This window comes from Euleptes europaea, chromosome 13 (assembly GCF_029931775.1).
Source record: "Euleptes europaea isolate rEulEur1 chromosome 13, rEulEur1.hap1, whole genome shotgun sequence".
Taxonomy (NCBI): domain Eukaryota; kingdom Metazoa; phylum Chordata; class Lepidosauria; order Squamata; family Sphaerodactylidae; genus Euleptes; species Euleptes europaea.
Window position 1 is genome coordinate 61,002,093 of NC_079324.1, and position 27,913 is coordinate 61,030,005.

The window sequence follows — 27,913 nt, forward strand, 5'->3', positions numbered from 1 at the left end:
CTCACTGGTGTGCATGCTTTGCGAAGGGAGCAGGGAACCAGGTGGCGCATCCCAAACTGAAGGGTCCATTTCAAGAAAGCAATTCGTCTTCGTCCACATCTGGCAGGTCGCTGCTGAGCTTAAGGTTGTCTTCGCTGCCTTGCTTCCTGTTTTGAAGAAGAAAGGAAATGTAGGTGGAGACGAAAGCTTTTTCTGCTCCCGGGGTAAACAGAGAGTGGAGGAAGGTTGCTACGTATGCTCCTAACGTCTCTCTCATCGTCTGCACCCTTCCAATGGCTCCAATGGAAGTCTCCATTATGCACATGGAGGTCCATGCAAGCAGTTGTCATGATGCAGCCTGAAATGTCAGGGCAGCATGTTCAGTATGCACATGGGAGCCCCATCTCTGAAGGTAATCTGCTCCGTATGTGCAGCGGAGCTTGGAGGAGCTTTGGCTCGCAGTAGTATTTCCCACAACCCTCTCGCTCGCCCCGTGCATATCAAATGGTCCATCAACCCCAGCCCATTTTGCAACTGCACTACTGTCAAAAAGGATCATGCCACACACTTGGGGGCAGGGAAACCCAAGGGCTGAGCATTCCACGTAGCCGAAGCGGGCGCCATGCTCTCCTGTCCCATGCAGCGAGGGAGGGTTTTGGTCCCAAACTCATCGCATAACAGACAAACAGGGAGGTCGGCTGGAATTATTAGGCAAACGTCAACTTTACCTTTGACTGAAGTAATACTTCACATTCCCCGATTTGTTTTTTCTGGAGTGGGAGGGGAAAGGTCAGCGGGGAGGAGGAAGAGGGAGGAAGTGGACGTGAGAACACAGGCACAGAAAAAAGAAATCGGGTGGAGTCAGCCACCGTCAGGTGCAAGGCCAGCGATGCAGAAGTGTCTTCGTGGACAAAGTTCAAACACAACCCCAAAATTAAGCAACTGAACTGCAAACAGGACTTTACGTACTCCGTGTGCCTCCAGGGTTGCTACCAGGTTTAGGATTTGGCACCGCTTAAAAAAACAACACCATCTTTCATTGAAAAGAAACAAAGTGTGTTTCTAGTCCACGGGAGGCAAGAGGAATGCTAGACAATGTCCCCCACTCTCCTGCTGTTACTACTTTCTTCTTTGCCAACTCTCCAGAAACTGAACTGCCCTATGAGGAGCAGTTAAAAAGCTTAGGGTTGTTTAGCTTGGAAAGAAGGCGGTTAAGAGAAGACATGATAGAAGTCTATAAAACTATGCATGGTTTGCAGAGAGTGGACAGGGAGATGCTTTTCTCCCTCTCTCATCATACCAGAACGCGGGCTCATCTGCTGAAGCTGGAGGGCGAGAGATTCAAAACAGACAAAAGGAAGTATTTCTTCACACAACGCATAGTTAAACTGTGGAACTCCCTGCCCCAGGATGTGGGGATGGCTGCCAACTTGGAAGGCTTTAAGAGGGGAGTGGCCATGTTTATGGAGGAGAGGGCTATCCATGGCTACTAGTCAAAATGGATACTAGTCATGATACCTATTCTCTCCAGGGTCAGAGGAGCATGTCTATTATATTAGGTGCCTTATCAGAGGTCTTTCACATCACCTACTGCCTGATCCTTAAGTGGAGATGCCGGGGATACCTGGGACCTTTTGCGTGTCAAGCAGGTGCTCTGCCACTGAGCTACAGCTGTAACTCAAGCCTGTTAGAGCTGGCACTGCCCTTGAAGCAGCAGAGAACAAGTCACTTGTTTAGCTTCAACAAAGTGGCTGGATCCTATGTCTTCAGACCAAACCCTGGACCCCTCTCAAGCAGTCTTGTTGGGGGAAAATGGTCAGCAAGTCAGCCTGGGTTCTCCAGTAGCTGGTCCAGAAACTACTGGATGACCACACAGCCCTCAGGGGCTCCTGTGCTGGAGACACTTACGTCAACAGATTCCCCGGTGCAGACAAGGATCTCTCGTCTCTTCTGCTCCCCTCAAACGGGTTCCCAAAAGACCTTTTCCTGATCATGGACTTCACCAGGATCTGAAAGATAAAATTGACGCATGTATTTTTATGTACTATATTTTATGTATATTTTACACCGCCTTGAGCTCTGTAAGGAAGAAAGGCACCTAATAAATGTTTTAAATAAAAGAACTAAAAGTGATAATTTAAAAGAAGCTGTTGCTGGCTTGCTCTTGAAACTCACTGCAGAAGAAATTCAGACCGGTCCCTCCAATGCCACACAGCGTCCCGCCTCTCACTCACTTACCACAGTGGCCAAGCTCGGGATGTGTTTCACCGAATTCTCGACCTCTTCTTCCGTCACTTCCACCAGTGTGCAGTTCTCATCTTCCGTTGGCAATGGCTCGACTCCGTTCTTGGTGACCCAAGGGTGTACCTTGAATGGAAACGTTAAAATTATATATAGCTTTGTTGGGAGCTCTTTTTCACAATGAAGAATGTAGCAAACTTGACTAATTGGAAAGAAAAAGAGGAAGAGGAAGAAAGGAGTAGGAGTAGGAATTGATTTTTATATGGCGACTTTCTCTACCACTTAAAGAGGAATCAAACTGGCTGACAATCACCGTCCCTTCCCCTCCCCACAACAGACACCTGTGAGGTAGGTGGGGCTGAAAGAGCTGTGTCTAGCCCAAGGTCACCCAGCTGGCTTCATGTATAGGAGTGGGGAAACCAACCCAGTTCACCAGATTAGCCTCCGCCGCTCATGTGGAGGAGTGGGGAATGAAACCCGGTTCTCCAGATCAGTCCACCGCTCCAAACCAACGCTCTTAACCACTACACCACGCTGGCTTTGTAAATGCCAAAGTGCAAAATACAAAGCTGAAAAACAAATATGCCTTATAAAGCAGGTTATGGGCGGCACAGATGAAAGGAAAATGGCAGCAAACCATGCAGTGCGGCATCAAAACAGCAACCTCACTCGGTTGCATCTCTCCTTAACAGAATGGTGGCAACCAGTCCCCTAATAGAGAGGAGAAAGGCCAGATGAAGCTCCCTGGCTGGTCACTTTGGAAGACAGGAGTTAGGACCAAGGCTGTTCTTTTTGTCCATAATAGATCTGTACTCCATGTAAGGGAGAAGTCTACCTGTGTAGCAGATAATTGAGACAACTTCCAGAATGACTGGCTTGCAGACATGCATGTAGCTGGCCACTGTGAGAAAAGGGATACTACATTAGGTGGATTTTCAGTATGATCCAGCAGGGCTTTCCTTATAATCTTACGTAAAGCGGAAAAGATAAAAGTGAAATGTCCAACAAGCACAGCGTGCCGTTGATACGGATAAGTGCATCAGGAACATGAGATGAAGCCGAGAGAAATAAGGTACTCCTGTCAAAAATCTAAACACACCACCCCTCACCAGACTTCTGGCCTTTAACACCAGATACCTTAACTTCCGGGACCGTGATTCTGGATTCGGGGTTTTTGTCCAGCATCTGCGTTATCAGATCCTTCAGTTCATCAGAAATATCTGGCCTTAGGAAGGAAGCAAAATGAGCCAACAGTAAACTTGACCGAGCAGTCCATGAGCAAATGACTTGCAAAAACACGAACACCCTCCAGCCCTGAACTAATGAGGCTTGAGCCTCGTATGGTCCCATTCTGGAGGACTGTTTAGTTGCAACCCCCCCCCCCCAAGATGTGAATGGTAACAGGCTCTATTTGATCAGGGAAGCCAAAATATGAACATGCCCTTCCACTCTAGTCATCTACAGAGGCCCTTCTTCAGGTGTCCCCGCCATTCTTCAGGTGGCAACCGAAGAAAGAGCCTTCTCTGTCGTGGCACCAAAATTATGGAATTCCCTACCCAGTGAGATTCATCAGGCCCCTTCTAACATTATCTTCCGCCTGCGGGTGAAGAGTTTGCCAATTTGTTTGGTGTACCCCCAATAACTGTTACTGGCTCTCTGCCTTGGCTGTATTGTTATCTGTTGTAATATGCTTTTTATTATTTTGTTTATGTATATGTGTATATACACAGACACACTTAATTTGAAATGCTGTTGCAATATTAAAATGCTTTGATGTTTGCTGCCTTCGGGACCCTATTTGGGTGGAAAGGTGGCAGAGAAATGTTTTAAACAAACAAACCAACCAAAAAACCCCCACACAAAATGGCATCTGGGCCTAGGATAAGAGGAGAGTTGGTTTTTATATGCTGACTTTCTCTACCACTTAAGGGAGACTCAAACCGGCTCAAAATCACCTTCCCCTCCCCACAACAGACACCCTGTGACGTAGGTGGGGCTGAGAGAGCTCTCAATAGAACTGCAACTTGCCCAAGGTCACCCAGCTGGGGAAACCAACCCAGTTCACCAGATTAGCCTCCACCACTCATGTGGAGGAGAGAGGAATCAAACCCGGTTCTCCAGATCAGACTCCACCGCTCCAAACCACCTTTCTTAACCACCACACCATGCTGATGTCGCACTGGAGACACATTTTCTTGAGAACCTCCTCCAGTAAGCCACACAATAGGAGCTTCAATGTTGTCTTCCATCCCCGCAATCCTCTCTTCCACCTTTTTTCTGGATGCCTTCCCCTCCTTTCTGCTTTCTGCTTAAAGCACCAAATCGGCTATAACCTTCTAGGTATAGGCATAGAAGCTCCTTTCTCAAGTATACTCACTGGTCAGGGAACTCCAGCATCTGACTCTTGATTTTGCTGTGCAAACTTAGAATCCTCTCATCCATAAACGGGCACTAAGGAAGAACAGGAGAACAAAACGGGACTTTGCAAAGAAAGAATCGGTTGGGGCTAACTTGGGCCACTCTCCTCCCAAACCTCTCATGACCGGAGCAGGCACATTTTTAAGCTGAGAGCCAAGCTGGGCTCCCACCTGCTTTGGAGGGTTTTGAGATGGGCGATGCCTCTTTGGTGCTGGAAAGAGAGCAAGCCAGCGCCTGAGACACACAGTTCGCATAGATAAATTGTGGAACTCCCTGCCCCAGGATGTGGTGATGGCTGCCAGCTTGGAAGGCTTTAAGAGGGGAGTGGACATGTTCATGGAGGAGAGGGCTATTCGTGGCTACTAGTAAAAATGGATACTAGTCATGATGCATACCTATTCTCTCTAGGATCAGAGGAGCATTCCCATTATATCAGGTGCTGTGGAACACAGGCAGGATAATGCTGCTGCAGTCGTCTTGCTTGTGGGCTTCCTAGAAGACCTGGTTGGCAACTGTGTGAACAGACTGCTGGACTTGATGGGCCTGGGTCTGATCCAGCATGGTCTCTGAGTGGCTTCACCTCCCCCTCTAACCCACCATCTAGTAGCCCCCAGAACCTCAGCCTGCCCACTTTTATGTCCCACACTGGATGGATACTCTAATCAGGGGCTGCCCACAGCCTGTCTTCTGGTGAGCAAACACAGTTTTGGAAAAGTCACGACATTTCCTTACCTGCCCAAAGACGAAACAGTAGAGGGTGATTCCCATAGCCCAAACATCTAAAGCCTGAGAAAGAGAGAGAGAGAGATTGAGGGCTTCATCTTTCCAAAAATTCTTGCTATTTAACCTTTAATTTCAACATTATGCTGGCATTTTGAAATCAAAAATAAATCAGAACAGTTATCGTGATATCTCATTGAGAAAGACACAAAACAGAATGCAAATACCAGCACAAATCCAAAGGAGACAGAAGAGAATCTTCAGGCACACCCAGACATGTGCACGCAAATTGTGACTTGCTATCAGAAATTAGCAACAACAAAAAATCATTTTGCACCACACACGAACACTTGAGAAGCTGCCTTCTTCTGAGCCAGACAAGGTCATTGGTTCTTGTAGGTTATCCGGGCTGTGTGACCGTGGTCTTGGTATTTTCTTTCCTGACGTTTCGCCAGCAGCTGTGGCAGGCATCTTCAGAGGAGTAACACTGAAGGACAGTGTCTCTCTTCAGAGGAGTAACAGTGTTACTCCTCTGAAGATGCCTGCCACAGCTGCTGGCAAAATGTCAGGAAAGAAAATACCAAGACCACGGTCACACAGCCCGGATAACCTGCAAGAACCAATGAACTCTGACCGTGAAAGCCTTCCAACAATATTTCAGACAAGGTCAGTCTATCAAGGTCACTCTTGTCTACTCTACCTGGCAGCAACTCTCCAGGGCCTCAAGGAAATATCTCTTTCATCATCTATTGGTGGAAAGTACCATCAAGTCTCAGCTGACTTGCCAACCCCGTAGATTTTCCAAGACAAGAGACAGAGGGGCTTTGCCACTGCCTGCCTCTGTGTAGCAATCCTGGATTATACTAACCAGGGCAGATCCTGCTTAGCTTCTGAGTTCTGACAAGATTGACCAAGCCTGGGCCATCCCATGGGCCATCCCGGTCATGGCAAGAGACATTCAGAGTGGTTTGCCATTGCCTGCCTCTGTGCAGAGACCCTGGACTTCCTTGGCGGTCTCCCAAATACTTACCCGGCTAACCCTGTTTAGCTTCCAAGATCTGACAAGATCACACTAGCCTGGGCCATCCAGATCAGATCTACAAAAGTCTCATAATGTCACAGCCAATTTATGATGACCCCATAAGGCAAGAGACCAAAAGAGGTGGTTTGCCATTGCCTGCCTCTGGGTAACAATCCTGGACTTCCTTGGTGGTCTCCCATCCAAGTACTAACCAGGGCAGATCCTGCTTAACTTCTGAGATCTGACAAGGCTGAGCTAGCCTGGGCCATCCAGGTCATGTCAAGAGGTATTCAGAGGTGGTTTGCCATTGCCTGCCTCTGCGTAGAGACCCTGGACTTCCTTGGTGGCCTCCCATCCAATTACTGACCAGGGCCGACCCTGCTTAGCTTCCAAGATCTGATGAGATCATGCTAGCCTGGGCCATCCAGGTCAGGGCGCGTCACCTACTACCTGATTCTTATTTTAAAATTAAATATGTTGGGGATTGAACCCGGGAGCTTCTGCCTGCAAAACTGGTGTTCTAGCCCTGAGCCACAGACAGCACCAAAGCAACATCTCTTCCAAACGACAATACAAAACATTCCTTAAGCCATGGCCAAACCCACAGTTCCAATTGTGATGGGGGCAGAGGAATCCTTGACAGTGTGGTGTAGTGGTTAAGAGCGGTGGTTTGGAACGGTGGAGTCTGATCTGGAGAACCAGGTTTGATTCCCCCACTCCTCCCATTCAGGCAATGAATGTTCATTTTTTTAGTACTTATTTACTTAGTAAATATATTCCTGGCCTCTTTATTATCGGTACTGTTCACAGTGGCTTACATCAACAAGAATAACAGCAGGAAGGGATACAGATGTTAAAAACAGAGAGACTAAAAACAGAGAGAGAATTCCAAAGCCAGCATGGTGTAGAGGTTAAGAGCGGTGGTTTGGAGCTGTGGACTCTGATCTGGAGAACCAGGTTTGATTCCCCACTCCTACACATGAGCAGTGGAGGCTAATCTGGTGAACTGGATTTGTTTCCCCACTCCTCCACATGAAGCCAGCTGGGTGACCTTGGGCTAGTCACAGCTCTGTTAGAGCTCTCTCAGCCCCACCTACCTCACAGGGTGTCTGTTGTGGGGAGGGGAAGGTGATTGTGAACCGGTTTGAGTCTCCCTTAAGTGGTAGAGAAAGTCGGCATATAAAAACAAACTCTTCTTCTTCTTGACGGTTAGTTGCTGGGCAGCAGCAATAGTGGAAGGTGACACCGGCAGAGGATCTTTCACAGACAACAGCAGTGCCACTACAGCTAACCTTGGTTAGTACTGCGCAGAAGAAGGCCATGGTAAACCACTTCTGACCAACCCTTACCTTGAAAACCCTAGGATGAGACAATCCAAAATGAAGATAGGACTTTTTAAAGGACATTGATTCATAGGGTTGCCATGAGTCGGAAGTGACTTGACGGCACATAATACGCACACAAACCCGCATGCCCAGAGTGCTCCAGTATACCTTTCCAGAAAATATTTTCCTGGTTTCCGACAGGGTTTCTGGGGCCATGAAAGCTGGGGTGCCCACTGTGTTGGTTAACAGAGCGTCGGCCCCTTTGAACTCGTTGCTCACACCAAAATCGGCAATCTTGACGTGGCCATCTTCTCCGACTAAGAGATTGGAAGGCTTAATATCCCGGTGGACGATCTTTTGGTAATGCACTGTGAAGAAAGATGGGATGAGACACAGGCCCACCGCGAAGGCTCACATGATGGAACACCCTCTCCTTTCAAACGCTCAGAGAGCCGTTTGCAACGCCAGACGTGTCGTGGTTCTGACCGGCACAAAGCTACATCCGTAGACATGGAAAGAGCACGGTGTCAGGGTTAAGAGACCGAGCTATAAGCCACAAAGTCTCCACATCTACTCTGCCCTCTACCATTATTTCACCTTGGATTACAGAGGGAGTATTTCCCCCCATCTAGGGAACTTGGAGAGTGGATTTAAAGAAATTGCTACATGTGATGTGTACAGATATCCTCTTTCCCTTCTCTTAAACAGGGAATGGAGGGGTTTATTATTTCCAGAATCCATTTCAACTGGAGGGGGAAGTGGGACTTAAATATAAGTTCTGCACCTCACAGCTGTGTACAGATTCACATTTAGGAAAGGACCTCACGGCACTGCGTACACGATTCAAGCTCCTCCAGGGAAGAGCAGATAAACCTCACCAAAAGAGAGTAAGAGCCAATTCCCATGTGACAAAATCTGTAGAATCATAAAATAGAATCACAGAATCAGAGTTGGAAGGGACCTCCAGGATCATCTAGTCCAACCCCCTGCACAATGCAGGAAATTCACAACAACCTCCCCCCCCCCAAGTGACCCCTACTCCATGCCCAGAAGATGGCCAAGATGCCCTCCCTGTGTGTGACATCATCCAGCTGTCTGGATCAGGACTGTGGTGCCCGAGGAGACAGGGTCTCAGTCTTCCCCCGTGCCATTTTCCTGACCCCAGTTGGCCCAGGAGAGTTGCTATTGGCCTGCTAAAGAAAGTCCTCATGCTGGCCACATGTTTGCCATGCGGATTTGGTAACGTGAGAATTGGCCTTAATGTACTGGGGGTGGGAGGAGAGAGGGAAGAAGTCCTTAATGTGTTCTTCTGTGTTGCAAGCCGCCTGAGGACTTTTCTTATCATAAAGCAGGATATAAATATAATTAATACAGAGATTCATAGAATCAGAGACTTTTTTCAATGTGCGCCTGGACGTAGCCCCCACCACCTTCGGAAGCAACACCCCCCCCCCAAAAAAGAAACTACTTTCCACTCTGTTCCACTCTTGTCCAGATCCACCTCGGTGGCTTCAGGTCAGCCACCATCTCTCAGCCTCATTTTCCCCATCTGAAGTATGGGGATAGCAATACTGCCCCTACCTTCCAGGGTTATTGCCGTGAGCATGGAGATCTTGTAAAAGACATGAGCGCTTGGAACACTCATCAACGCTATTGTCAGGTCTTGGCTTCTATTCCTTAGACTTGTGAGGGCCAGCTACGGCTCCTCACTCTGTGCATGCTCAGAGGCACTCTCTTCCTGATGATTCCTGCTCCTGTTGGTGGGCTGAGTCCCGAGGCTGAAAATAAATACAGCGCCTGAGCTCTGGCTCCGATTAGTCCCCACAAGCTGTCTTCTGCCTCTCTTATTGCCATTTCCCCAGATGTCACCCCAAGTGCTTACGGTATTCGATGCCTTTGATCAAGTCTTGGAAGTAGAAACGTGTCTGGTCTTCAGTCAGCGGTTTCAGGGTTGGGACTTCCATCACAGGCCTGCAAGGGGCAACAGGCAGAATTATTCTTCAAAGAAACAAAAATTGTCAGAGGCAAGGAGGCAAGCCGACCATCCCCAGATGATCAACTTGAAGAGCCACAAGTATAGAATCATAGAATCTTAGTTTATTGTTGTTAGAGCCAATGGCCAGCATAAAATTACAAAAATCATAGAATCATAGAGTTGGAAGGGACCACCAGGGTCATCTACTCCAACCCCCTGCACAATGCAGGAAATTCACAACTACCTCCCCCCACACACACACCCAATGACCCCTACTCCATGCCCAGAAGATGGCCAAGATGCCCTCCCTCTCATGAACTGTCAAAGGTCCTAGAATCAGCATTGCTGACTGATGGCCATCTAGCCTCTGCTTCAAAACCTCCAGGGAAGGAGAGCTCACCACCTCCCGAGGAAGCCTGTTCCACTGAGTAACCGCTCTCTGTTGGAAAATTCTTTCTAATGTCTAGATGGAAACTCTTTTGATTTAATTTCAACCTGTTGGTTCTGGTCCGACCTTCTGGGGCAACAGAAAACAACTTGGCACCATCCTCTATATGGCAGCCCTTCAAGTACTTGAATATGGTTAGAAACATGTGGATTGTTATTGGCTCTTTATAACATCTGACCTATGCTGAGCTATTAGCTGCAATACCAGTTTCTGCCTGTCCTCAATGGTGGCACTGCAGAGCATCAGAGAGCAGGCTACTATTGAGAAGAGTTGCTTTTTTAATGCCACCTTTCTCTACCACTTAAGGAAGACTCAAACCGGTTTACGATTCTCTTCCCCTCCCCACAAGAGACACCCTGTGAGGTAGGTGGGGCCGAGAGAGCTCTAAGAGAACTGTGACTAGCCCAAGGTCACCCAACTGACTTCATGTGGAGGAGTGGGGAAATCAACAAACTCCATTATGCTGAGATCAGCAAAGCATGGAAACTGTCCTGATTTTTGAGTGGGTGGGAGGGAACCCACATACAAATGTCACACCAGGCCATCTGTCACTATGACCTGTTGACCTGGGGTTGGGGGGAGTAACAGAGAATTAGCGTGGTGAAAGTGGTTAAGAGAGTTGGTTTGGAGCAGTGGACTCTAATCTGGAGAACCGGGCCAGTCACTCTAATCTACCTCACAGGGTTGTTGTGGAAATAAAATGGAGCAGGGTGGAAATCCATGGTAACTCACCGACCTCCTGGGGAGGAAAGGTGAGATATAGAGTTGCCAGCCTCCTGGTGGGGCCTGGAGATCTCCCAGAATTACTACAGATCTCCAGACTGCAGCAACCAGTTCCCTTGGAGAAAATGGCTGCTTTGGAGGGTGTCATTATACCCCACTAAAGCCCTCTGGTCCTCAGGCGCTACCCTCATATCTCCAGGAATCTCCCAGCCTGGAGTTGGCAACCTTAGCGGGATACAAATGTGCCTGATGGACGATACCGCCTTATTCTTTTAGAAAATGTTATTCCCCACCTTTCCAGGCAAAGGATACTTAAAGCAGCTTACGATAATAAAAGCAAACCGATACGAAACATCCATCATAATAAAGAGAAACGGTCATAAAAATCCATCAATATCGAGAAGTAAGATCCATTAAAAGAGCAAATAAAGCACAACCACGTCTTAAAAAGGAGCAGCCCCCCCCAGCAGGCATGTGAAGCGGAGTAGTACCTTAAAAGCCTCCAGCACCGCGAGACGAGCCAAAGCAATCCAGGGTGGCTGTGAGCCCTTCCCGCAACAGGCCGCTTGGCCGCTTGCCCTGGAGGCGCAAAAGGGGATGGTGGATGCTGCAATTCTTGGGGGGGGGGGCACTGCACAACCAAGGACAGGCAGCTGAAAAAGCTCTGTCACGGGGGCTCACCATCTGGGCTGGCACAGCCGAGTGGCCTCACTCTACCTTGGACCTCAGGCCTGCTCCTATGCAAGGCCGGTCCTCAGCACAATGAAGCGGGCACCTAGGTTTGAAGCCCCACTCTGCCACGGAAGCTTGCTGGATGACCATGGGTGACACCCTCTCAGCCTAAATTAAGCACCCAAAAGGTCAAGAAAAAAATAAATAAACATCCAAGGCCAAAGGTTATACCATCTAAAGATTATGCCAGGACAAAATACGTATATATTTATTTCAGGATAAAATCTAAAACCACATATAACACATTTAAGGCCCTGCAAAAGCCTACCAAATTGAGATGCTCACGTAACACAATAAGACATGATATCATACCATTAGACTCTGACCATACGCGTTTTGGCCACACAGTCTTCTTCAGTGGTCTAAGCAATCAACATTCCAGACTCAAAAATATACATAAATATATAAAAAATCTTTATGACTATATGTGCATTGTGTTTGCAAGATAACAATTAAAATATTTAACTGCAAAACTTTTTCCTCTGTTTTAGGCTTCCATCCACAAGGGAAACTAATCCTCATGTGAGTTTCCCTCTTAAATGAGGGGATGTACTATTGCAGCCATAAATACAATTATCAACCTCTCATAGTCGAGAAGTGGTAATGAAGTCTGGAATAATAGTCTGGAGTAACCCTAACCTACCACACAGGGTTGTGGTGAGGATAAAATGAAGGAGAGGAGAATATCGTAATCCGCTTCGGCTTCCCCCTTTGGGGGGAAAGGCGGGGTATCAATGAAGATAAATAAAGTCAGACGTTTGAATTATGCAGATTCGATTTCTTGAAGGATTAATTCCACAACAGAATTTAGGTCCACTTATTGCATAATCATATCCATCTGTTTGCTTCTCTGTTCTAAATTGTTCAGGGCTCTGGCTACAGTGGCTGGGGACAGAGTGGATTTTGAGAAGAGGGAGATGCTCTCACAGACGTGGGCGTGGTACAGCAGAAACAGAAGAATGAAAGAGTGACTGCACATGTTGTCCTAATGGTAGGGAACAAATTTTGGGCTGCAGGATCCTTGGGGCCAGGTCTCATCCTCATCTGTATCAGCCCAGCTTCATTAACAGCCCTGTACAAATTAATAAACAATTGAAGCAATAATAATTATGGTAAATCTTACCCTTTTTTCATAAGTTCAAATACTGGAAAACAAAAGAAAAAGGCAATTCAGTATGGGATGTGGGAAGTTGCAGATAAAAAGCTATCATATATATATCAGCCCTTTTTATCTCATACATGACAGTCACATTGGCGCAGGAGTTAACAGAAACCTGGGTTCAAATCCCCACTGTGCCATACAGCCAGTCACACTCTTTCAACCTAACCCACCTCTCAAGGCTGTTGTGAGAGTAAAATGGAAGGAAGGCAACGCCATGAATGACATGCATATTTTAAATATGCTACATGGGCCAAGGGGAAAAAGATGCAGTTATGTTGTTTAATCTAAGCAGGTCTCCATTGGAGCCATCTCTGGGCAAGGGTCTGCAGGGGAAACCAACCCCACCTTCCCCCAAGTCATCCTGAGTTTTGCAGAATGTATGTAAATCATTCTTAACAAGAGGCAGGTTTTGTTCGAAGTGGGGAAACGTTGACAGAAAGGAAGCGGATTTTACTTGAAACAAGTGCCAGGAGACTCCATGCAAACAAGTTAGACTTGGAGCTCGAAGGCCTGGCTTCGAAGCTCTTGTCAACCACAGAGTCAATACTTGGTCTTAGTTGGGGAAACCGAGTAAGATCAGAGGTTAACTGACTTGCCAGGGGTCACCCAGTAAGTCACTGGCAGAGAGGGACGAAATAAAAACTAAAACCAACCGGCTTCTCTTCCAATATCGATACGCTCAGAATCCTCCTCAAGAACTGCAAGACCCCAAAAACGTAGGAATTGCATCTCAAGGACAAGTTCAAATTATGTTTTCCTTTTTTCAAAAAGTTAATTTCCATCATGTCTTCAGTTGCAAATCCAGCTTGAAACAAACACCAGATGGTGCGAGGCGAGATAAAAATATGGAAACGCAGCCCACGCTCTATTTTGGTCCCTCTGCCATCTGGAACCGGCCACTTGGATAGGCAGAATGCCCGACCACCTGGCCCCACCGACATATCCATGGCCATGCTTGCCTGATCTACTCCCCACAAAAAGCTTAAGGGGAAAGTTGGGAGGGGGTGATTTACCGCCTAAGATGACAAGACTGTCCATGTTCCAAATGGTTGTCCTTCTCAGAGTTATATGCCAACTGCAAATATATATGTATATACCTATTTATAACTTATGTCTGTTACAAATCAACGGTATCTACCTTTCCTTTCCCTAGATTTAACAGCCACTGGCTATTCATCAAACCACTTCACACTTTTAAAAAGGGGAAATGGAATTTAATTTTTCCTTGACACTATAAAGAGAAAAGTTGCCACATCTCTCACGCAACTGACTGATCTATTTGACAGTAGATAACACAGTATCTGCTTCTCAGAAAATGTTTTATCCATGGAGTGATATATTTATTTCATGCAATATTATTTTGTGGACATCATGTTAATTAACCGAGTGAGGAGTCTTGAATGAACTGATCACTTGTCCTTTAAACCAACTGATCAATTAGTCAATTACATTTCATGATCCATTTTGAGAAAAAATTACCTAATATCTAGACTCCATTTATATTAAATACTCACAGCTGTTAACAAAACATTAACAGCCATCAAACGACAACACATAAAAATGATAAACAACAGACTAAAATTATCCTGAAGTGGCTGAGCGGTAACGTTTCCACAACACCCTAATTTCCAGCAAGGAACCGCTTTGTGTTGCAAATAGGGTTGCCAGGACCTTCTTTGCCACCGGCAGGAGGTTTTTAGGGAGGAGCCTGAGGAGGGCGGGGTTTGGGGAAGGGAGGGCTTCAATGCCATAGAGTCCAGTTGCCAAAGCGGCCATTTTCTCCAGGGGAACTGATCTCTGTCAGCTGGAGATCAGTTGTAATAGCAGGAGATCTCCAGCTAGCACCTGGAGGTTGGCAACCCTAGTTGCAAAGGATTTATACACAGCTTAAAACGTATTCAACAGCCCCCAGTGTTGTAGATGACCAGTTGTGGTGGGCAACAGTGGCTTTCAACGAAGGGTGCCAACATGCCAACTCTCCCTGCCCGCCCCGCATAATGTTCCCCCCTGCTCCCAAGGCCTCTGTCTCATCTTGTCGGATTAGGGTTGCCAACCTCCAGGTGGGGGCCTGGAGATCTCTGGAAATTAACACACTTCTCCAGACGGCAGAGATCAGTTCCCCTGGAGAAAAATGGCTGTCTTGGAGGATGGACTCTATGGCATTATGCCACACAGAGGTCCCTCCCATCTCCTAGCCCCCCTCCCCAGGCTCCACATCCCCCAAATCCCTATTATTTCCCAACCAGGATTTGGCAACCCTATTAGTGGATGGCAAAGCCAGCCGTAGTGTGAATGGTGTTTAAAGCTGTTTCCCAGTATAAGATTCCAAAAACACCTTTAGAAACGGCCCATGATTAAGAAGTGGCAGAGAGAAATCCATTCTAATATCTCTGAGGATGACTGGACAGCTATTTGGAAGATGTATCCTCTTAAATCAGCTTCTACCAACATTAAAGAACTAGCTTATAAAACCATGAGCCAGTGGTCTCTCACGCCCTCTCGCCTTCATCATATCATACCAGGGCACTCAGGTCTGTGCTGGAAAGGCTGTGGCAACTCAGCTAATTTTCTACACTGCTGGTGGACATGCCCATAAGTTAGTTTATTTTGGGACAAGATCTTGCGAGAGATAGAATCAATCACGCAATACAAAGTCCCTCATGATGCCTTAATTGTTCTACTAGAAAAATTTGATATACAACAACCCTCTACCCAAAAAAGGGAACTGATTTCAATACTGCTACTGGCAGCAAAATGTCTGATTGCCTCGTACTGGAAAAAAGCAAAGATGCCTTCTATTGGGCAGTGGTATGAGAAGGTGTGGAACATTTTAAATTTAGATAAGGTATCTTCACAACTCAAAGTAATAAATAACTTATCTTACTCTACAAACTTTTTAAATAGTTGGCTGCATTTTCTAGAATATGTGGAAAAGGGGGCATCAAGAAGTAAACAATGCCCGTGAAAATACAGTATGATTTGCATTTATTAAGTTCTGCTAAGTGGTATGATTTCTGTAAAAAGCACCGCTGTATTATATTGGAACATATATTGGAACCGAGTATTGAATCATATCTCAACAGTATGATGTTTAACCTACTGTTGTATTTTTATTTTGTTGTGGTGGTTATTTTGCGGTGGTTGTTATAAAATAAACTTAAAATAAAGAATTAAAAGAAAAGAAAAGGCCCATGGTTTGTCTGAGCCTCTCTCTGACAAGCAGACCACAGCACGACCTCTGTACGACAGTAATGCAAATGTAAGTTAACAACAGTTAAAAAGAATATTCAAATTAGGCCTCTACTCCACTGGAGAGAACACCTTTAGGCAAATTGGTGCTGGCAGGAGATGCTGGTCAGAGAGCTCCGGTGCACCAATGGGAAGGGAAACAATTACGTTGTGGGAGGAGGCTCTTTGGGGCGTGCGTTGAGCATGCAAAAATAGGTGGGAAGAGGAGCTTGTTTACCCATGTACAGATGATCTTCGCTGGGGTCATCTAGCACCTGTCGACGGCACAGACAAGGAAACATAAAAGAATCACCAGAGATGAGAAGAATGGAACACGACAACCGTCATGTGCCTCCAGATTCTGGAAGCGCACACACTTCAGAATGGTACACTGCACTCCAGTACAAGCAGGGCTCTTGATTTCCTATAACTCAGAGGCAGCAGAATGTTGCCTGCATTCCTGAGAATCTCCATTTCGTTTTTGGCTAGAAAGCCAAGCTTCTAGATCTTGTGGCTATAGGAGATCTGCTTTTAAAACATGCTTTTAAATGAGGTCTCTAGTCCCTTTGGTAGAAAAATATGCTTTCCCCCTTATATCTCTGCCTGGGAAGGAGCTAGAGACTTAACGTTTTTAAAAATGAAAGCTGAGAATTCAGAGACCCTGATACACCTGTTGTCACAATGGTTTAACAATAACATTCTAGTGCCGATTTTTTTACAAAGCAAAAGGCCTCCTGGTGGTGGCGGGGAGGACACGGCTGCCATGGGGTCAGGGAAAATGGCTGCCACATGGGTTGGAAAATCTGAATTTTCCCACCCTTACAGCAACCATCCATGCTTTATGGAGATCTTTCCCAAAACTTTGGAGCAGAGCAGTTTTGAGAAAGGTAGGAGAAAAGCCGGGGAACCCCTGAGGTGCACGAAAGCATCATGATGCTGTGGGGAAGGAGGGGGAAAACCTGGCTTCCCAACAGCACTGAACTACAGATGGACAACCCGCATGGAAGCCATCAACATCTTCATCCCGCTCCCTAGTTTGGTCCCCGCTCCAAACCAGCCTCACCTCCACCAGCTTCACTACATTCGGGTGGTCGAGTTTTTTCAAGATGGCGATTTCTTGATACACCTGTTCAATGGGGCCTTTGGGTTGGCACAAGCCTTCCAGGGGGGTCTTGGCACCGCGAGGGGGCGGACGGCCTGTTTGAGACACACAAGGAAGAGTTGGACGCACAGTTCCAGGTCTGAGGTAGGGTCGGGGTGTGGCCACAGAGACACCCTGCTGCAAACACCAGCATGAGAAAGGAGAATTCAGATCTCCCAGCTGAGTGTCACCACAAGTGAGGCAGATAAGAATCATAGAATCACAGAGCTGGAAGGGGCCATACAGGCCATCTAGTCCAACTTCCTGTTCTATGCAGGATCAGCCTAGAGCATCCCTGACAAGTGCTAGTCCAGCCTCTGCTTAAAGACTGCCAGTGAGGGGGAGCTCACCACCTCCCGAGGTAGCTGATTCCACCGTCGAACAACTCCTACTGTAAAAAACTTTTTCCTCCCGCAATTTAAACCTGTTATTGTGAGACCTATCATCTGCTGCCAACAGGAGCAGCTCCCTGCCCTCCTCTAAGTGACAGCCCTTCAAATACTTCAAGAGAGCAATCCTGTCCCCCCTCAACCTCCTCTTCTTCAGACTGAACATTCCCAACTCCCTCAGCCTTTCCTCATAGGGCTTGGTCTCCAGAACATAAGAAAAGCCCTGTTGGATCAGACCAAGGTCCATCAAGTCCAGCAGTCTGTCCACACAGTGGCCAACCAGGTGCCTCTACGAAGCCCACAAACAAGACAACCGCAGCAGCATTCTCCAGCCTGTGTACCACAGCATCTTTCCCCCACCCTGACACTGAATAATTTGCAGCTTCTCAGACACTTCATAACCTCCCCCCTGCCATTCATTCATCTCTTCTCAATGTATTTCATTTGGTGCAGCGTCTCGCTTGCCCCACCCCAAGGCCTTACGGCAGGTCAACCCCAGCATTTTGATAGCGTAACTCTCTGCTTCTTACTTACGTGGAAACCCTGCTTGTCTCATCAGCTTCTTTTTGGAAAGCACTTTCATTGCCTGGAAGATAAATTAACGCACTCCTAAGGTCTGGGCACTGAAAGCACAGGGTGGTCAGAATCCCCTTTTCTCTTACGAGGAAAAAAATATCGCAAGCAGCCTTTGTGTAACAGGCAAGAGAAGGCGTGGCCCGCCTCCATCATTCCGATTGCAAAACATGTGGACGGCAGCTACTTTGGAACGGCAGCTTCGTTCTCAAATGAGTAACAGCCAACCACATGAATGCTCCCTCCCCGTCCAGATCCTGCGTCAGCCAAGAAGCAGGTAAAGAACTCCAATGTCATCCTGACCAGTATGGACAGCGACGGAGGTTTTGGCTGTGTTCTCCCTTAAGCAGCTCACTTCCTCTCTCAGGTCGTTTATGCATGGGTATTTTCACTTACACTTGCCCCCGGGTCTGAATCGGTTGTTCCTTGGAGTTACGCATGATTTTCCCATCCATTAGAGATGACCTCGCTGCCAGCCCTCGCAATGTCCGGGTCTTCCCATTCCTCTGTCAACCTGACTCTTCCCTCTCCCCTGAGCAAAGCCCAGGGGAAATCCCCATGCAGAAGGCAAAGTGCGGGACACCCAAGCTTGGTTTCGCTCACAGCCAACTGAATAGCAGCATGTTAGGGTTTCCAGGTCCCTCTTCGCCACCGGCGGGAGGTTTGGGGGCGAAGCCTTTGGAGGGCGGGGTTTGGAGAGGGGAGGGACTTCAATGCCATAGAGTCCAATTGCCAAAGAGGCCATTTTCTCCAGGTGAACTGATCTCTATTGGCTGAAGATCAGTTGTAATCGCGGGTGATCTCCAGCTACTACTTGGAGGTTGGCAACCCTACAGCATGTCCAGAGGTGGGGATTCAAATACTTCCTGCTTCCTGGGAGCTCTTTCCGAGCAGAAGAAAAGCTTTTAAAAACCGAGGCTTGGATTTCTTCCCCCGCCCCCTTTCAGAATGCTCCTTTTTTTGTTGTTGTTCTTAAAATGCTTTTTTATGTGGCAGTTGGGTTTTGAGGGTGGGGGATTACTACAAGTAAGCCAGTTACAAAGCAGCATTTAAAGGAGCGGGGACTTGATTTGAGTTTGGAGACTGCTGGTGCATAGATTCCCAACCGGAAGGTGTGGGTCCAGCAAGCAACGAACCCCAGGTAAAACGCCCATGCATAAATGATCTCAGGATTGGAAACTGGAGCGGGTGGGGGGGGGGAACTGGAGCGGGGGGCTGGGGCGGGTTAAATGCCCTGCACCACACAGCCCTAATTTAACCTGGAGAGCTGCACAGCTGCTATTTACAAACAGTGGGAAAGCACACACACGTGGGTGCCCTGAAGATCAAACTCCTGGCATCTTTTCCAGTTTGACCCCAAGGCAGAGAATGTAATCAAGGCATAATTCACACTCAGAACCGGCTGCTCCCAACCCTCTTTTCTGTCACGTCGGACAAGAACTCACATAGTAGGTGTTGTCATCTTCGTTGTAGGCCAGCTTCACGACCCCATAGGAGCCCTGCATTGCGGGAGGGGGAAAAATCAAACATACAAACATGAGTTACAGGTTGGGGGATGACTCAGCAAAGAGGGGCACTTTCATTAAACAGTTTAATGAAAAATGGAAATTATTCTGTAAATACGTTGAGGCTCAATGCTAATAGAAACAAAAATAGAAACCGGATATTATAAAATAACAACGTAATTTTAAGTTTAGAGTAGGAAATTGCTATGCCCACTATAATAGGTTATGTTAGATGTAGAGGGTGTCTATTTCTTGAACGTATGTATACGGTAATCTAGCCCGAACAACAGAAAGAAAAAATAATAATGCTGTCCGCTTGATTAGCCTCTAAGATGTTTATGCCTATGTTATCTTTTCTTCATGGCAAGATGGATTCCCTTTTATCTTACCCATTCCCTTTTTCCTTTTGTATCCCTATCATATTATAAAACTAATAAAACTTTGAAGAAAAAAAAAAGGGGGGGAGATGCCATTCAGAGTGTTCATTTTGCCTGCAAGGGAAAGCGCCCACTCCTCTGGCTGCCTCTTGTGGGAACAGGCAAGGGCATTTGCATGGATGCCCTCATCTGGAATGCAATTCTCATACATCTAAGCCAATTTTTTAAAGTGCTGAAACCAGTGAACACAGCTTTGTTTCTAATTTCTGAATTCAAACTGGCGGCACAGCTCTTGCCAAGACATCCATGTGAATTTTCTCAACCCCTAAACAATGGGCAGATGCCCTCCTCTTGCAACGGGGCTGTGGCTCAGTGGTAGAGCATCTGCTTGGCATGCAGAAGGTCCCATGTTCAATCCCCAGCATCTCCAGTTAAAGGGACCAGGCAAGAGGTGATGCGAAAGACTTCTGCCTGAGATCCTGGAGAGTCGCTGCCAGTCTGAGTAGACATTGCTGACTTTGATGGGCCAAGGGTCTGATTCAGTATTAGGCAGCAGTTGGGTACCCAAGGTTGGATGGGATGAAAAAAATTATAATGAAAATATATAATTTATTAGAAGAACTATATAAGGATTAAAATTATTTAAAAACTGTTAAAATAGCACAATGGCATTTCTTAAGGTTGATGTCTGTCACCACAAGCCAAACGCAATTCAGCCTATATGGCCTTCCTCAGTGGTCTATTTAAATCATATATAAAACATGCACACACATTACAAATATATTTACATTTACAGGCAATATACAACAGACCATGCATGTAATAGGTTGCATATATTACCAATTACACCAACATCTGGTAGGATTGTCTTAGGTTTTTATGCTGGGCTGTATATGTCTCCCACATAAGTTGTGTGCAAGTATCAACCTTTTCAAACAATGTCTGATTATTAGGCAGCTTCATGTGTGTTCAACTGCAGGGGAGTCTGTTTAAAATCTGCAGTCTTGCCAGTTAATCTGCAGCCAACTCTTCCATTTGCCAGCCAACTCTTCCATTTGCACAGATGCTCAGAGCTTAGCACTTTCTGGGGCCTCGGAGATCCCCCAGCACCGGTCGGCTCTAGCATAAGTTGCACTAGAAAAGTCTTACTTTCTTCCCCAGCAGTGGGTCACCATAATATCTGGAGGAGGGGAAAGTGAGTGCTATACAGAGGCATGCTTATTCTCCCCTTTATGGCCTCAGCGCATAACTGAAAAAAATTGCTAGCCTGAGAAGCTCCCTCCTAGAATGGTTGGGCGCTCTGTGAATCTCAGCCTGAATTGTGGATCTAGATTCTAGGTCCCTCGCTGCCCTTTAGATACCTCTCCCCTCCTGCTCCTCCCGGCCCAGCTAGCCATGTCCACGTTTCAGAGAAGAAACACAAATGTTCACCTTTCCGATTTCGTCTTTCAATGTGTATTGATTTAACTGCACACAGTCCTAGGAGAGAGAAAGAAGTTAAAAATAAATGAGCCTGCAGGCTATGCCGAGACCAAAAAGGATGTAATTCATGTATGTTGCATTACTCACAAGCGGGGGGGAAAACCAAATGCTTCTCTTTTTATCTCTGTGCTAAACACACCTTCAAGCAAGCATATTTATGTGCTCCCAACTGCGAAAGCAAATCCCCTCACCCAACCAGAGGCCAGTTCAAGGGCAGGGAAAGAAAACGGGTCTCCGGTGCCCGCCCGCCCATCCACGGCCCAGCTTGCTCAGTATTGGAGTTCTGGCTGCAGTCAGAGGGCAAAGCTTCATGATGCCCCACATTGCGATTGTCGGATATAAAACCCTCCTACGTTTTCAGATGGCAACTGGGGGACAATGTCCACACCCAACTTCACCTGTCTAAATGATGGGTAACTACCTAAACTATCTGGAAATACATACTGTGTCCTCCATCTCGGGACTGCTTCTCTTGATATACCCCCCGAAGAACGTTACGCTCTGCTTAACTTGTCGGTGGTCCCTGCCCCTAGGAGTGTGCAGCTGTCTTTGGCCCTGGCATCAGCCTGGTAGAATGCTCTGGTAGAAACATCTGGTAGTAACCTGAAAGAGTTCTGCAGGGCCTTTATGACAGAGCTAGTCTCTTGCCTTGAAAACCCGATGGAGTTGTCATAGGTTGGCTGTGGCTTGACAGCACTTTACACACAATATGTGTTTGTCCTGAGACCTTGAGACTGAAGAGCAACACATTTTGAGCCCAAATATTTCAATGCTTTCGGGGGGCTACTGGGATGCTAGAAGAAAATGCTTATAGGTTTCTGGTGTCCCTGGTGACTAGGGTTTCCGAGCTCCAGGTACTAGCTGGAGATCTCCTGCTATTACAACTGATCTCCAGCCGACAGAGATCAGTTCCCCTGGAGAAAATGGCCACTTTGGCAATTGAACTCTATGGCATTGAAGTCCCTCCCCTCCCCAAAAACCTCCTGCCGGTTGTGAAGAGGAACCTGGCTACCCAGTCCCTGCATCTTGTGACTGCAAATTTCATAAAATCTGCTCCCACTTCCAGCAGAATAGGAAACACAGACAGAATTATGCTTTCCTCTATTCTATTGCTTGGGCCATAAAGCATCAACGGAGCTTATTAGAGCTTTTCGGGTGAGATAAATCTTCTCAGCCCCTAGCAATAATATTTGTGTTTTATTAGCTATAAATGGGCTGCAGTATTTTCCGGGCACAGATAACAGCCAACACTGAAAAGAGAGAGAGGCCAATGAAATCCGGTGCATTTAATGCCGAGACAGTTTGGATTAAACAAAGAAGTCTTCTTTGCAGGTGTTCGACGCGTCAGGCCTCTAATGACCAGGAAGCGAGCACATTTTATAGCATCTTAAATGCTCGGCCCACACTGTGTTCCAAGACAGCTCCTGGGCACGAAATAACGATGAACTTTATAGCGGCTTCTCCCCTGCCCGGCTGTTATTCATAGCCTCATTTCCAATTTAGACACAGGGAAAGAAATAGCAGGTTGAAAGGAAATATTTAAAAATATCAGTTGAATTCTGAGTCAGAAGAGTTAAAATATAAATGAAGGTGGAATGATAACCCCTTGAGGCTTCATGCCTGGCAGACGTATTTTGGGACTCGGCTTAGAAGGGTTTGAAAATAACCTCTCTTTCTAACTCGTTACAATTAATGTCCAACATTTGGTGACTGTGGGCAATTTAGCATCGACAATCCAGATTAATTTGGCCCCAAAATTTCACAATGTCCGATGGTCTGCCATTTAGTGTTTATTATTTATTTAAATTATTTATATCCCTCCCTTTAACTTAAAAAAAAAAGCTCACAGCAGGTTATTGACAAAGACAGCGGCCAACAAGTGGAAATATATGTGTTTTGAGATATTCAGAAATGTTGGGTTGGATCCAGCCCTCGCTCTAGAGCTCTTGCACAATCAGAAATGCAAGGAAGAGAAGAAGTGGGAGTCACTTGTGGTAAGTGGGGAGGGGCCGTGGCTCAGTGGTAGAGCATCTGCTTGGCATGCAGAAGGTCCCAGGTTCAATCCCCAGCATCTCCAGTTAAAGGGACCAGGCAAGTAGGTGATGAGAAAGACCTCTGCCTGAGACCCTGGAGAACTGCTGCCGGTCTGAGTAGACGATACTGACTTTGATGGACCAAGGGTCTGATTCAGTAGAAGGCAGCTTCCTGTGTTCATGTGCTAAGTCAAACTCACTGCATCCACACCTGCATTTCTGCTTGCAGAAGATATTGTGCAACCAATTTCTGTGCTATAATCAAGGGAGGAAAGCAATAGGTGATGTACCAGATTTTGCACAAGGGGAACCTCATTAAGTTTATTTATATTTCTGCTTGCGCAAAGATTCAATCCTTTGTCTGGTACTGTCAATAATGAATGCATTTTGAACTTCCACTATAACATAAAGATCCACTTCTGTAGCCCAGCCAGCCAAATGATTGCTTGGTGGGGGGGAGGGGCACAGTGTAGAGGGCACAAAAGCACCACAGGGTGTGTGTGCGTGCTTAGCTGGTTCCTTGTGATCAGCAGATCCCAAATCAGTTGTGTTCAACTCAAAGAATCTCCAGCCTTTCTAACCACCTAATTTGGGGGAGGGCCTTAACTTTCCCCAACCCAACCCGAGCAGAGGTGGAACTGATAGAAAGCAAGGGGAGAGAGAATTTTATCCTACAAGCTGTTTGGTGATAATTCTTCCCCTCGCACTTCCTTGCTTTTCTTCCCTTCTAAACCAATTGCACACTTTCCCCATCTGCTGCATAAAACATGCATTGGTTTCATGCGGGGAGATGGGCGTGCATTAGCATAAGTGCGCCTTCCTTTCTAATGCATAATTGAGAGAAAGAAAGGGCTGTGAGCATCAATTCCGCCCACCACTGTTTTTAATCAGCCGCCCTTGTCATAGATCATGCCATTCCCTATATGGATTTCCAAGGAGCTTCTGCCCCACCCCACAACACACACACACATTTCTCTCCTCCCTGCCTGCATCCTCGGCATAGCTGGCCTGCCTATTCCCTCACCAAACACCAATCTAGGGGGCTCTATTAACAGTGCAGTTCTCCTGGTTTTGAGAAAATGCATTTCTAAAGCTGTTAAGTTATGCTGCGAATGTCAGGGAAGATGTTTCATGTATATACATCTCCTTTTAATGGATACAGTCTGAACTGAGGAAGCTAGACGAAACGACTGAATACTGGGCTGTCATCTTCAGCTTGTAGCCATCCTCAACTCCAATTTTCAATCAGTGTTGTTTCAACCAGTGTTTTATCACGAACATTAGACTTGAAACAGACTGTGTGTGTGTGTGTGTGTGTGTGTGTGTGTGTGTGTGTGTGTGTGTGTGTGTGTGTGTGTATATATATATATATATATATATATATATATATATATATATATATATATATATATATATATATATATATATATGAAGAACTTATGGAGTATTCTTTGAATGGCTTCTGTATTGTGATCCTTAGTAGCATGTTTGTAGAGTTGTGTATGTAGAAGAAAAAGAAGAGTTGGTTTTTATATGCTGGCTTTCTCTACCACGCAAGGGAGACTCAAACCGGCTTACAATCACCTTCCCTTCCCCTCCCCACAACAGACACCCTGTGAGGTAGGTGGGGCTGAGAGAGCTCTTAATAGAACTGTAACTTACCCAAGGTCACCCAGCTGGCTTCATGTGTAGGAATGGGGAAATAAATCCAGTTAACCAGATTAGCGTCCGCCACTCATGTGGAGGAGTGGGGAATCAAATCCGGTTCTCCAGGTCAGACTCCACTGCTCCAAACCACCGCGCTTAACCACTACACCACGCTGGCTCTCCATGTACATTTTGGGATTGCATTATAAAATCATAAAATTGTAGTTTATGATCTTCCTATATATATAGTGGCCTCAAGGTGCTGTTTTTTCTTTACTGTTCGTCTTGCAGTGTTGGTTGCGTATTTTTACAGTTGGCTCCAGAGAGCAGCAAGGGGGGGGCAGACACCTGGGGCCTGAAGGCTGCTGGGGGGGCATCGAGGAGGTGTGCCCCCTGTGCTTAGAGCCTAAGTTGCTCCTTCATCAGCAGAACAAACATTTCGTTAGTGGAAGAGGAGAAGGCAATGCATGCCAGTTCCCCCCTCTCACTGTCCTCCCACTGACTTGCGGGAACACAATTTCGGGGGGGGAGGCCTTCCTCTACAGCATGCTGCTTACAAACCAAAGATCTTTATTTTCCCTTTGGGCTAAGTTAGCTCAGTATAACTGCAGGATACCCTTACAAGGATGATGCTGCCGGTTAGTTACACCACTGGGAGTCTGAAGAGGGCATTTTTATTTGATGCATCAAAGTAGGATTTTATATGTATTGTAACAGGATTATAGGAATGTACACATTGCAACAGGATTTTACGTGTATTGTAATAGGATTCCAAGTGTTGTAAGTCGCTGCAAGGCCCTCTGGGTGAACGGCGACTGAAAAAGTAAATAAAAATAATGTTAAAATTTTTAGTGTAGGGTGTGGCTTGCTTCTTCACATCATGTGCAAAAAGTCTGTCTGTGTGCCCTCACCCTTGTCTTGCTGGTTAGGGAAGTGCCTCACTTGCTCAGGGCCCCTCAAAACCCTGATGCTGACATTGCAGGCAGACAATGAACATTTGGAATATTCTCGCAACGGGCAGGAAGGTTCAAGGGAGGTTTGAAAGGAAAAGCCAAGACAGACCTATGCAATCACGGATGATCAGCCTGACCCTACAAACAACTCTCGTTCCGACAGATTGGTCGTTTATGCATGTGTATTTTCACTCACGTTCACCCCCAAGTCTGTCTTGGTTGTTCCTTGGAGTTATGCATGAGTTTTCCATCGCGGCCAGCCCTTGCAAATCCCAGGTCTTCCCATTCCTCTAATAACCCAACTCTTTGATCTCCCCTGAGATCAGCCTAGGTAAAATCACCATGCATAAGGCAAAACACGGGACATGGAAGCTTGGGGGAGTGACTTTTTCTCACAGACAGCACTACAGCCAATTACAAAGCAGAGTATCAAGGGGGGTGGGCATTCAAATGCTTCCTGCTTCCTTGGAGTTTTTTCTCAGCAGAAGAAAGGATTTTAAAAACAAGGCTTGGGTTTCTCTCCCCACCCCCCGTTTCTTTTAGAGAATTCCAGTCTTTTAAATGCTTTTCCCCCCTCGGCACTTGGGTTTCCACGGGGGCGGGGGAGGCTTTTCTCTCACAGTAGCACTACAGCCAATTACAAAGCAGCATTTCAAGGGGTGGGGACACCAATGCGTCGATTTGAGCTTGGAGAGTGCTGGTGCCTAGATTCCCAGCAGGAAAGTGTGGGTCCAGCGAGCAACGAACCTCAGGTAAAAATCCATGCATAAACGAACATTGACTACTTACGCCCTTTCCCAGCTCTCAGACTGCAGCCAGGGCTGGAGTTAGCATTGCCATTGGTCTGAAACATTGCACCCAAGATGGCAGTTCAGAAATGGCAATGATAATACAGAGACGAAGGAAACCTTCTGTCTCCACAAAGCCCTGAAAGACGAAAGCCAGCAAGGCAAATTCCAGCTGTTGCATACAGCCTTACGGTGAGCCATGAAAAAAACCCTAGTCAAAATATGCACCAAGAAGTCAGACATGTGCTGCAGAAAATGCATCACTGGGAAAAGGGACAGTTCTGCTTAAAGTGCAATGGAGTTAACTGGACAAGACACAGGTGCTTTGAAGTGCATCGTACAGCTGTTCCTTCAACTGTTCAAAACACCTGCCCCTGCTGAGAAGAATCACCAAGAGGACAACAACGGGATGCAGATAAAGGCCCAACAGCATTAGGGAAAGAAGACAATTTTGGAAGGATGGGGTAGGGTAATTTGGTTGCATCTGCAAAGCGCATGTTAAGACGGCTTTCAAATGGCTTCAATTACCTGCAAACCAGTGATAGAAACTCTGTGGGACTCTATCGTCGGCCTCCGGGGCAGACGAGGTGAAGAATGTGGAGACGTGACGGGGGAATACGGGAGGGAAGGATAGATGTAGCGTCCGTTTACACCCGAGTTGCTGCCAGGAGACTGGACCGACTGAGACCGCTCCTGGAGAGAAAGTTTTCGACTTGAGAGAGTCAGCTTGCTTCGCGGCTCCCTCAAAGGACCCTCGGAAGCACCTCCGAGGAAACCCTTCTCCTCCGTTTCTCCAGGACCCGACGCCCCCGACTGTCCCTCGCAGGGTTCCATCGGTTCCTCATCCTCCAAATCGTCCGGCTGCCCCTGTCCGGGCCGAGGGGTAGAGTCATACTCTGTCACGACAACGAAAGAATCCATGGCGCCCAGGCAACGCACATTCAGAGCCGAGAAGCAACGTGGGGAATCAGAAGCCTCCTGGCGCGGGCCGAGAGACTCATTGCAGCCTACGAGCTTCTCGGTGGCAGGTCTGCGGGAGACGCATGTTGTCAT

The 27,913-nt window shown here is 46.8% G+C and overlaps 1 protein-coding gene across 1 annotated transcript; it reads right to left on the minus strand.

Annotated features, from left to right (window-relative positions):
- On the minus strand, positions 1-27,913 carry CAMKK2 (calcium/calmodulin dependent protein kinase kinase 2). Its single transcript, XM_056859326.1, has 16 exons — positions 27,389-27,913; positions 21,389-21,436; positions 19,521-19,574; positions 18,037-18,088; positions 17,036-17,169; positions 16,211-16,247; positions 12,706-12,727; positions 9,587-9,675; positions 7,873-8,072; positions 5,371-5,424; positions 4,598-4,671; positions 3,358-3,445; positions 2,218-2,346; positions 1,888-1,988; positions 708-749; positions 1-146 (listed from the first exon to the last, which is right to left on the minus strand). The coding sequence occupies exons 1-16, from the start codon at positions 27,911-27,913 to the stop codon at positions 71-73; spliced, it is 1,725 nt and encodes a 574-aa protein (XP_056715304.1). The 3' UTR covers positions 1-70.

Coding starts and splice junctions, on each gene's coding strand:
- CAMKK2 (XM_056859326.1), bottom strand. CDS start 27,913: ATGACAACATGCGTCTCCCGCAGACCTGCCACCGAGAAGCTCGTAGGC. Junction 19,575..21,388: donor TGAAAGACGAAATCGGAAAG/GTGAACATTTGT, acceptor CCCGCAATGCAG/GGCTCCTATGGGGTCGTGAA. Junction 16,248..17,035: donor ATGTAGTGAAGCTGGTGGAG/GTGAGGCTGGTT, acceptor TGCCGTCGACAG/GTGCTAGATGACCCCAGCGA.